Raw genomic sequence first — 11,858 nt, forward strand, 5'->3', positions numbered from 1 at the left:
CAACAATGATAAGATTCATCTGTAACAATTTATTTTCTTTAAGAACAAAGTAAATCTGCCAGTTTACAAAGACATCACTTTTGGAATGGTTTTTTGTTCACTTAAAACCACAACTGTTTCAAATTCCTAACAAGGGATTTTAATTAGTTTCCTGTATTTATGTTCCTGCCCTCTTGTATGAGATGTTGAGAAAACAATTAAAATAAACAGGCCAGTAGAATATCACACATTGTTAAAAAATGAGACAAAACAGGTTGAGTACACATCAATAGTATTAATGAAGTAACAGACAGGGCTCTTCCTATGTGTCTAGGAAGAAATCTGATGTTACAGTATGCCCTTGGCTTGTCATCAATTAGCATCTGCAAGGCGAGTGAAAAAAGTTGCAGCAGAAAAATACTTTTTCCAAAACCTAATACAAAAGTATACAATTGTTCCCTTATCCAGGCATCTGGACAGTCCGCATAGACTCAAGTATTTTTTTTTTTTAAACATGCCATTGAAAAGAGTATAAAACATTCACACATACAAAACATTGCATTAGTATCTTTAATGTAGTATGCATTTAAGTTCTTAAGGCGTTGGCTTGCTTTCTTTTTCTGTTTCTTTGTTTTAAATAAACCAAAATTGCTTGTTCAATATATTTAACCAGTGGCATTACTGAAAGACAAGGGGGGGTTGTAATACGCACCAGGTCAGCCTGGCTTACGTGCCAGGTTAAAGTCAGAATGATGGTCCGAGGGACTACGTACAGGTCCTTAGGAAGGTACACAGATTTAGGCTACATGTTGGGAGATTGAGGAGAAGCAGTTGGATGGATGCTTAGTATAGTGTGCCATTACATAACTTTGTGTAGCACAGGACCAAAACTTAACCTTACCATTAAAAAAAAACAAAAACAAAACAAAACAAAAGCACAAGTCTTGCGAAAAGACAGTGCATTGGCCTTGAGAATGTTGTCCCTTTTACTTTGCTAGGTCCTTGGCCCTATACCTGATGTGTTTCTTCCCCTTGAGTCTGACGCAGCAAGGAGCCACACTGTCCACCCCCTTTATAATCATCACACTTCTTCAAGGTCTTATTCTCTATAACAAAAGGCAGCCACTCTTTTTGCTACGCTTCTTGGCTTGCAGCGCCGCCCTAGTGGCTAATTCAAAAACCTCCCGCACACCGTCCTTCGTCTTTGCTGAGCACTCCAGACAGCCAAACGCACTGATGCGCAGAGCCATGTCCCGACCCTCCTCCTGCTTCACTGGCTCCTGTTAGTGCACATGTAAAGCAAACAGTTCTGTAAATAAGTGATCGGTAGAGGGCATGGATCCGTGTTTTATAATAATAGTTGTCTTGTAGCCACTGTAAATGTCAAGTGTGTATGGCGGAATTCACCTTTAGCTAAGGCCTGCCCTAAAGTGTTTTTTGTCCTATCTCAACAAAGCAAAAGGACGACCTCGGACAAACCTCGGACAGTTTGACAGCGCTCCATTGAACTCCATGCTGAAATCGCATGTTTTCAAGTAGGGTTTAGCAAGACATTACGGTCGTATTACAGTATTATTAAAATATAATCGGAAATTGTACCTGGGGTATTTGTGACAAAGGTGCAATTTTCCCCGCGATGAAACAGGAGGTAATCGCTTTCCTCTTTACCTAAAACCGGACTGATATTACAAGCAGTTGAATAGTCTGGCTTGAAGGGTCTCGGCATCCTCACTCGACAAGAAAGCACACGGATCTACAAACATACTTTGTTGTGTGCTCCAATCATGCCACCATCTCACTCGTGTAACTTTTCAGTAAGGTTGTAAGCAAACCACAAACTTATTAGGGTAAGATTTTGGTTTTCTGACCTAAATTAATGAAGAAACAGCGCTACCAAAGTAACTGTCAGTCACATCAGGATTGTTTTGACTAGCAGCTGATGGACATTATTTTCTTGAGCTACTGAAGACATAAACGCCAAACGTTAGTGTTACACATTGATGTGGTAGCTTTGAAGATGACAACATCCATCACGTTGGGTGATTTCGTCCAACAACTACAGTTTGAGCCAGGGACATAGGCTATGCGAGTTAGCTTACCATGGTGCCACTGGTTACAATTGACCTATCGATATCAGGGTGAGAATTTGAGATCCCACAACAGCTAAACAACTGTGATGCATGACAGTTCAGGAAATAAAAATGATGAATGGAGGAGTTTTTTTATTTCTTAGGAGTGAACAACTGCTGCGATAGGCTGTCACTGCATAAATCACGTTTACATCACAGCATAGAAAGTTTATCTGTCCGACCTAGCAACTGTAACCCAAGAGGGCGGGGCTTAGCCAAAGGCGAATTATGTCAAAAAACAGAAGGGGGTATGTGTTTAAGATTTTAAGCAACATAAATGTTGTTACATTTTAATGAGATTACAGTCATGTATAAGAAGTGGAAATATCAAACGTGCATGATCTTATCTGTTCAAGCGTACCTGCTTCATCTTTGCCAGCTCCCGGCGTGTGTGCTCATCATTGCGAAGGTCCTTCTTGTTTCCCACCAGAATGATGGGGACGTTTGGACAGAAATGCTTGACCTCTGGAGTCCACTTCTCTGGGATGTTCTCTGCAGGTAATTCAACAAACAGAGAAATGTGAAGCATTAGTCTTATTTCAGGGATTGAATATGACTTCAGATGAGCTCTGAAACCCTGTCACACATTTGCAGCATAAGCAGTAACGACACCAATACGAGTTGTTCATATGACAAACTTCGCTGATCCATCAAATATCTCATGATGCAAGCAGCATCTTTTCCACCGACTAAGTTTTTAACCCATTTTAGCCTGATGTTGCGTTTACGTTGTTTGACCTTTGGTGACTGGAGCGACAACTACGCTACATTCAGGCACTCAAGATTTGAGTTTTTATTTTATTTTTTAAAATGTGGGTATGTTATATCTGAGTGAACACAGTCTAATACAAAATGAGGTTCCTAGCTTTTAAATGCAACTTATTTCATGTTTTTATGTGCTTTCGAGGCTAGATATAGCTTATATACCATATAGATATATGGCTTTAGGGCACCTTTTCCCAAAAAAGGCTTAGGCCTTCAGCAGGTGTTTTTTGCAGGTGCAATCTGAAATGGGTTAAACTGCAGATGTGGCATACGCACCCAAGCTGTCGGGGCTGTCTATGGAGAAGCACATGAGTATGACGTCTGTGTCTGGGTAGGAGAGGGGCCGCAGTCTGTCATAGTCTTCCTGTCCCGCTGTGTCCCACAGTGCCAGCTCCACCTACCGCAATAACAACAACAACAATAGCAAATAAAGCCGTGTCAGGTATGCCATACAAATCTTAATCCCAACTGATCAATGGTCAAGAGGGCAGGCAGGCAGGCATGCAAAAGAAGGTAATAAATTTTAAAGGTTTAATGGTAATTTTTAAACAATGTCATTACTGTACACTAAAAACTCACAGACAGAATTAAAATAGTATCACCATTGCATAAAAGAACATATTGAACAGTGAGTTTTGAACAATATTTAGTATTATTTTCTGATTGCTCAAAATGTCTCACATGTCAGTCACCACCATCCGATATATATTTGAAAACAATATATTCTGGCATGTAAGAAGGCATCTATATTTTGTTGGTGTTGAGAATATTGCTTAAAGAAAGCCCCCTTGTGAGCACCAAAATACCAGGACAAACACAGAAAATATTTTTTTGGGGGGATGACAGAAGAGTTATTTTGCTGGTGAAGAGAACGCCATTTCCTGTTAAACAGATGTGAAACACTGTCTAGGAGATAGGTTTATCTGGGTCCATGTCAACAATTTAGAGACTGCGGTAGAAACTTCACCATAGTAAATACAAAAGGTTTACTTCAAGATGCAAAACAAATGTTGTACACCAGAAATAGAGAGACTAGATTAGGTTTTGCCTAACAACATCTAAAAAAAATGTTACGGCTTACAGGCCTATAACAACATCCTGTGAAATAGACAAAAATGAACTTGTACTGAGGGGATGGGAAGACAAGATTTTGGAAAAGAAAAGATGCTCATGATGAGTAGTAGTATAAGCCGTACCACCTGGTCAGTGTAGTGTGGTACAATACAGTGGACCTGCATGTCTGCCAATGGATTTGGTTCCTTTGTATTTATTGATGATATTACAGTTGACAAAAACAGTGGGATGAATTCTGATTCTGAAGTCTATCTGGTCAAATTCAGCCATATACAGTACTGGCAAAAAGTATGGACTCACCTTCTCATTTAATTAATTCTCTTTATTTTTGTGGCTATTTACAGAACTTAGTACATTTTCAGAGGGCATCAAAACTGTGAATGAACACATGTATAATGTTTCGCGTAACAAAAAAATGAAATATATATAAAAAATAAAATCAATTATTTAAAAAAATATTTAAAAAAATGCCAAGCAGTGACATCAACACAGCAAAACTGAGGGCCTCACATGTTTCAACAAGCTTATATTTCTGTCTATTTTCAAGTAAAAATACCCAGTCAGTCGAGTAAATTGTAATTGATACAAGCAATGCAAGAGAGATTTTCTTGATCTGATCATGAGTCACTTGGTCAGCATAGCTAGTTATCTAGGTGAAACAGTGACAAAAAACTAAAAGTAAAAGTGAAAAACCCTGCCACAGATTCCCTCCAACACAGGTTTGACCTCTCCAAGTAACTGGCTGTGACTCAATATCAGATCAAGAAAATGTCTGTAAAATGCTTGTACTGGCAAGTGTTTAAAACTAGGTTTTAGGTCTCAAAATTCTAGTTCTACAATTCTAGTGAGTTATTGGAGGACTTAAATGTTCAATTAGGATTGACATGACTGACTGGGCATTTTTATTTGAAAATAAAAAAATAAGCTTATTGATGTGTTGGGCCATCAGTTGTGCCGTGTTGACGTCAGGTGGACAGACAGCTGACATTGCTGTTGGACAACAGTTAGAATTATATTTTTTGGTAAGCACATAATTCTCCATGTGTTTAAGCACATTTTTGATGCCCTGCATGAAAATACACAATGAAAATCTACGAAAATAAAGAGAATGCATGAATGAGAGGGTGAGTCCATACTTTTGGCCTGTATTGTACTTCAGAAGTCATTGGACTGTGCGGATGGACAATGACCCGAAGCATCACCAATTAATTTTAGGCAAAAAAAAAGTGGAATGGCCAGTCAATCACCTCACTTGGCACATAACTGTAGGGGGAAATGCCCCAAGAGCACTCAGAAACTTAAAAATGTTGCAGTAGCGGCCGGACACAGCATCACCAGGGATAAAACCCAGCCTCTAATGATATGCATTCCAGACCTCAGGCTGTAATGGGCTGTCTGCAAAGGATTTGCAACAAAATGTTAAATTGAAAGTTTAAGTAAGTTCAATTATCATTTATTTAAATACTTTATTTATAGAGTAGTATTTCTTTATTATTGTTTATTTATTGAGTCTCATGTTTAGTTATTTATTAGAGTAGGCCTGGAATTCTTGACTATTTTTTACATGAAGTGGAGTGTCTTTACCTTAATTGTGTAATGTCCCACTCCTTATACTTCTTGAACATGGTGAAACTGAAGAAGTTTCCACACTTGTGGACAATAAAGATTCATTCATTGAAGTTTCATGTACGTATGGTTGTTAGTAAAAGTGGGAGGTGCATATAAATGGCATACCCTTAAAAAAAACCGAAAGCACAACTATATGAATGCCTTAATAAATACCTCTTGTAGTGTGTGACAGTACTTACTCAAGGAACACAGCACTGAAACAGTAAATAATAATATAATAATAATCATATTAGTGTAGTAACAACAATAGCAAAAATCTGTCCGTTTCACCTGTTTGCTATCCACTTCGATGTCAGCAACATAGTTTTCAAAGACAGTGGGGACATACACTTCAGGAAACTGGTCCTTGCTGAAAACTATAAGCAAACAGGTCTTCCCGCATGCACCATCACCGACAATGACTAGCTTCTTCCGAATGGCAGCCATCTATAAAGAGGTTTACAAAACATAAGTCACATAATTATGATAATAAAAGGTGAAGGTTTCATTTTATTAGTTTATTTTTTTAAGTCACTTCATTACAATTGATGATGGTTTCTGATGAATGACAAGTTGTTATTATTGGTTTTCTGGTTGCTATTTCGAGATAGACCATTGCGTCATACTCGACACAACCCTTGATTGTCACTCACTGGCCACAACAAACAAACACCTGATTCTCCCTCAACACCCCTGCTACAAACATGAGGTCTGCCATTTCTTATGTAAACAATCAGACTTAAGAGCTCACATAGACTTTCGGCATCTTTTTAGCTAATAAGTATTCGGGTGCAACAAACAGGTTACATTTAACTGTGCAACTACTGGGTTATGGACAGTTCCAGGAGATGGAACTAGATCTCTACGTGGGAAGCAAAAGGACAAATTACCCAATTAACGCAGCAGGTTCTAACACTACTGTAGTTCTATTTGGCCAGGGAACCCTGGAAATGTCCCCTGGAAATATCCAGGTGACATTTTCTACATGCAATTCTTCTATCTAGTAGCCAGGCACATAGCACTATGGAAAGAAAAGAGACACATCCAGTAGTTAAAGTTCACATTTGCTAGCGCTACTTCCAATCTACCGTTTATTTCGTTTAGATCGAAACCAGTGTTCTTAATTTGCCTCACTAATATCTAGCTGGCTCGTAAACTGACTGAATGTTTACCAACCGTTACCAACAGCTTTAATCAAGACTTTAGTGCTCTGGACGCATTGGTCGAAAAAGTTACTGCTCAATAACAATCCATAGCTATAACTAGCTAGCACATTAGCACCAACAACAAACTGACAAAGTTTGGATGGTAACGACACAGGTTGCATGTAAAATAAGTACTATATCAGTGTTCAAATCGACTGAGTTAATAACACTCTTAATCACGAACTAGGCAATTCGTTGACTTGTCTGACTTATGAGTTCAACTGCTTCGACCATGTAGAACTGGTCTAGCACTCTATACACTAGTTCTAGTTTGGAAATGTAACGTTTAGCTTGTTTCAGATGTTGCTGACTAGCTGCCATTTGAAAGGCCAGACACATTGCCTTCTTGTTTAATACTTAACCACCATGATTATGACACCAGTGTCCATATAACTTTGTAAACGACACAGTACTGTATACTTCTTAAACGCCAGTAAAAGTGAAAACAAGTACGACTAGAATGAATTTCATTACCGTTTTCGAATCGGTTGTCCTCGCTTTCTACTTCTTTTCCTGTCCTAGCCCAAGACCGCGCCCATTCGTCTGCCAAGGCGTTAACGACCGCCCATTTTGAGAGGGACTAGCCAATTGGATTCTGATATCAAGTGAGACAGCAAGTTCAGCCAATCACCGCCTTCAAATACTTCCCAAAGTAATCAGCTGAGAGGAGTGTTGCATTAATCCTCTAAAAACCTCTTCATGCGTCAGGCACATCCTTCTTCCATGATTTTGTTGTTCTCAAAAACATTGATTTCCTATCGAGTCGTTTTAAAACACCACTTCCAGTTTTATGTATGATTGGCATGTTTAGGTAGCCTTCACGCCCTACACTAGTACATTTTCCCTTTGCGTACTTGACCATGACTTGTCACTTAATGTTGAAAAGTAATTTGTGTAATAATAAAGACACAGATATAATAACAGACAAATTTATTACAGTAGTATACTGTCATTTTACATTTTACTTTACATTTGAGAGAAAATACACATCAACTAACATGTGGCAATGTACAAGTTATTCCTCCTCTGCAGATGTAAGGACAATCTTGCTGGGATCATAGTAGTTTTCGGTCATGATGGGCAGCCCCTCAGCTTCCCTCTGCAGCACCAGTCTCTCAGCCTCTCTCCTGGCCCACTGTCTCAGCCTGTGGACAAGCAGCAAAACATCAAGTTTAAGTAAAACACACCACAGTGAACACAAACTGTCATCACACAATTTGCGCTTGACCTGTCTCCAATGTGCCGTTAAACTAAACATATAGATAGGACATTGATAATAATCACACAAACACACACACATACACACACACACACACGGTCATGTAGACAACAGATAATAAGAGAGAAAGTCCGCTACAACCAGGATTTTTTGCTCCCACTTATTTTTTATTTTTCTGTGACGTTTCGGGTAGAAACTCTTCTAATGGGAGCAAAAAATCCTGGTTGTAGCGGACTCTCTCTTTTTATCTGGCTATTTATTGGTCCCGCTCCAAGGTCAGATGGATGTGCGAGCTTTTACCTTCAACATGTAGACAACAGAAAAACACAAGATTTAGTCGTGTGTGTGTGTGTGTGTGTACGTCAGATCATGATTCCACAAAAAGTTTTGAAACTATGCAGCTAAAACAAACATTTTTGTTACCCAAATAAGCCACCTTTACTTTTATTTGTATTTTATTTTTGCATGCCTTTACAAGAATTCATATCGCTTAAGTGGACCACCCTTCATTACTGCTGCTTGCAACCCTGACATCAGTTACTGGTATGTAGTCAAAATGTCATTCAATGTCAACCCAAGCTTAAGGGACCACCCAGACCTGATTTTACAGCTGGGTCAGGGCTTGGGATTAACTTTTCTTTGTTGTTGTTGTTGCTTACCAACAGTTGGGTTTTCCAAAGTCACTAGCTATTCAACCCTTTACAAGCAAAAGTTTGTTGCCATTTGAATACATTTCAGAAGTGAAATTCATATTTTAGTTCAGAGATTTACATTGCCATTGCATTTGGCCAGAAAGTGGCCTGGCCGTAAAATCCACTTTACTTGAGAACAGTTTAAATAATTTGTGCATCGAATGAAACAATAATTTGAAAATGAGTTCGATGTCTTAAATGTTTATGAAATATTTAAGCCACACTATGGAACTTTTGAGTTCATTAATCATATCAGCTGATGCTTAGCATATTGAGTACCAAAGAAAGTACTGTTGGGTGATAATGTCCTCGATTGAAAGTCACATCGGCTAAAAGCGTCAGCCAAATGTAATATAATTGTGTGTGTGTGTTTAGGAAGACACTACGGGAACTACCATGACTGCTGGCTCAGAAACTGTTGCAACTGTTGACACAGCACTCCACAGCACACTGCACACAACAAAATTGCATTTATGCCTCACCCTGGTCATTTCACATGAAATCAGACACTTTGGGACCCGACCGACACAGATTTCAATCATAATTGCTGTGCCTTTTTAGTAACAAGGTAGCACCCCAGAACTGCATTTATGTGAATCTGACACAAATATTGAGGGAGGAACAGACTAGGGAAGGTTTACATACGAGGGTAGGACACTATACATTCAGCCTTGATTATATCAGTCAGTGTAAGTCACAAAAATATGTCTGTGGTGTGGGGGAGAGCACTGGTTGATTACTCCCCCCACCAACCTGGCGGGTCAGGTGTCGAACCGGCAACCTTTGGGCTACAAGTCTGACGCCCTAACCGCTTACCCATGACTTCCCTCGCTTAGCCATGACTGCCCTTGGTGCTCCTTTAAAAGGTGTGATATCATATTTCAGATCAATTGTGTTGTAATCTTCAGTGTTAATGAATGTCCTGTAGTTTTGGTTCAAAAATGCTTGAGTGCACTGATTTCAGTCCTTGTTTGGTGGCGCAAGGAGAGGCTGTTGCTATGCTGGTGGATATGGTCACAGGCCATTATCATTTAGAGCACATTAGGCCATGGCATACTACAAAACACACCTACATAATTTAACTTTGCCGGGTGAATGTATGCAGCAATCACACTTATCCAGTATGTTTTCCTAACTCAAAGTTACGCTCAAAGTTGTTGTACGCACACACAACTCATGGAAACGTGGGAATGTCATGTCAGTCAAATGTGAAACATGGTAGTTATTGTTTCATGGTTTGGGGCTGATTTGCTGTCCCAGGACATAGGCAATCTGCTATGCTTGATAGAGAGAGCATGCATTCTGCTCTCAAGAAACAAATTCTGACTGATAATGTCGAGCAATCATTTTCCCATTCAGTCCATGCATGGAAAACCTCCACTGTAACTGATTTGAAAACAGTTGGCCAATTTTCCCCAGCGACGTGAAAGACTCATTGCCAGATTTCGCCAACACTTGACTAAAATAGTTGCTGCTGGGGGTGGAACACCAAGTTAATAGGTTTAGGGGGCTTTCAATTTCTTTTTCACATGGGGTCATGTAGGCTCAGGGAAAACAAGTTTGACATCACCAACCAGCGACCAGTTGGACACAGAGGCTACCCAGACAGGTGGGGTTATGCCTGCCTGCCATCTGAGATATCCCAGAATTTGGCTGCATGGTCAGATCCAACATAACATTTATAAGATAAAGGTTTCAGACGTCCAACAGGCCTACTTTAAAAATGTGTGAAAAGCTTTTAACATTGTGGGCACCTCACTAGCTGTCAAGAGTAAAACCTTACCCGCGATCCGGTAGGTAGTGTACAAAAGCACTGCCAATAACCAGAGCAATCGAAATACTGAAAAAGAAAGATAGCTTCATGTTCCATGCGTCTGCAGTGGCATCCCGTGAGAATCCATGATAGTCAGGATTCTGCAAGAGAGGGGGGAAAGACAACATCCATGAAACACACTGCTGGCTCTAGAAATGTCAGCACATCGATGAACAGTTCCCCCGTTTTCTTTGTGGCGTCGACAGTTTCGAACTAGCTCTATGCCTGAGCAAGACAGTGGACCACACCAAGAAGACATTTAGCTAGGCATGCTGACACTCTGAGATCAACATTGTCTCAGTCGCAGCTGATGAGGAAACTTTCATGCTAGCATAGCAAAACACACTGCAATGGAGCCTAGCATTACATTTACGTCCTATAGATTCACTTTACATCATATACTGAGTTTAAATATTGTGAGTTACTCAAGTTCAAACTTTGGTGAGAACGAGAAGACACCTAAATAGACTAATGTAAACAGGTATGAGAGAGTAACTCACCTCTTCGTACGGGTTGACCTCTGCGTGTCCATGGCTATCTTTGTCATGCACATCAGTGACTGCAGTAGCCCCGGCTGCACTCGATCGTGACGACTGAGACACAAAGCGAGCGCCATGCATTGGACTCAAACGCATTTGATACAGCGAGGGCCATATCTTAGTCAATCGTGATGCCATCCTGGAGGCCATCGTCTAGAAATCCCCCGTCTCTCTCCTCTCTCGCACTGCTCCTTATATCACTTCCGGTGTAAATAACATGAACAGGAAGAGAAACCTACCACAGAAAGAGAAGGCTCACTGACTGAAGTTGGCCGTGATCGCCAACTAGATGCAGTACCACCCAGACAGAGTCCACAAGTGAAGCTGAAGGTTTCAATGCTAAAATGTCAAAGCTGCCTAAAATAATAGGCCTAGTTTTAGTAGCCTGATTGCATACTTTTTTGACCCGAAATATTACCATCGAATTCGAAACTAATTTGGGTTGGGTAGCCTACTTTTTGCACCTTTTGAACATAAGATAGCAATGGCTAATTGGAGATGGGCTTTAGATCAGATGGTTGCAGGTTCGAATCCCATCCTTCAACCTTCTCACTCCATGGCCGAAGTGCTTGCCCAGTCCAGTTGCTGTGCCATCCAGCCCTCTTGACCACTGATTCTTACGCTCCTGAAATACATTTGTGTAGGCCTAGATACCGTGCTACAGTTTAATTGGTGACAGCTGTGGTGGTTGTTAAAGTGCAGGTGCAGAAGAGAGATTTAACAAGACAGAATAGTCTTTTAAACATATAACTATTTATTTTTCATCTTAGTGCTAGTAGGCCAGTGATGAACATTCTTTAAAGCCTTCTAGCATATATATTTGCAGGTTAAGGCC

The 11,858-nt window shown here is 40.1% G+C and overlaps 2 protein-coding genes across 2 annotated transcripts; both read right to left on the reverse strand.

Moving 5' to 3' along the window:
* Window positions 1-9: 9 nt before the first annotated feature.
* Window positions 10-7,332, reverse strand: LOC134456752 (rho-related GTP-binding protein RhoA-C-like). Its single transcript, XM_063208276.1, has 5 exons — window positions 7,235-7,332; window positions 5,847-6,002; window positions 3,150-3,270; window positions 2,470-2,600; window positions 10-1,259 (listed from the first exon to the last, which is right to left on the reverse strand). The coding sequence occupies exons 2-5, from the start codon at window positions 6,000-6,002 to the stop codon at window positions 1,086-1,088; spliced, it is 582 nt and encodes a 193-aa protein (XP_063064346.1). The 5' UTR covers window positions 7,235-7,332; the 3' UTR covers window positions 10-1,085.
* Window positions 7,333-7,675: 343 nt separating this feature from the next.
* ndufb11 (NADH:ubiquinone oxidoreductase subunit B11) lies at window positions 7,676-11,247 on the reverse strand. Its single transcript, XM_063208277.1, has 3 exons — window positions 10,985-11,247; window positions 10,455-10,585; window positions 7,676-7,905 (listed from the first exon to the last, which is right to left on the reverse strand). The coding sequence occupies exons 1-3, from the start codon at window positions 11,171-11,173 to the stop codon at window positions 7,776-7,778; spliced, it is 450 nt and encodes a 149-aa protein (XP_063064347.1). The 5' UTR covers window positions 11,174-11,247; the 3' UTR covers window positions 7,676-7,775.
* Window positions 11,248-11,858: the final 611 nt, after the last annotated feature.

The sequence above is a fragment of the Engraulis encrasicolus genome, chromosome 10, assembly GCF_034702125.1.
Source record: "Engraulis encrasicolus isolate BLACKSEA-1 chromosome 10, IST_EnEncr_1.0, whole genome shotgun sequence".
NCBI classification, from domain to species: Eukaryota; Metazoa; Chordata; class Actinopteri; order Clupeiformes; family Engraulidae; genus Engraulis; species Engraulis encrasicolus.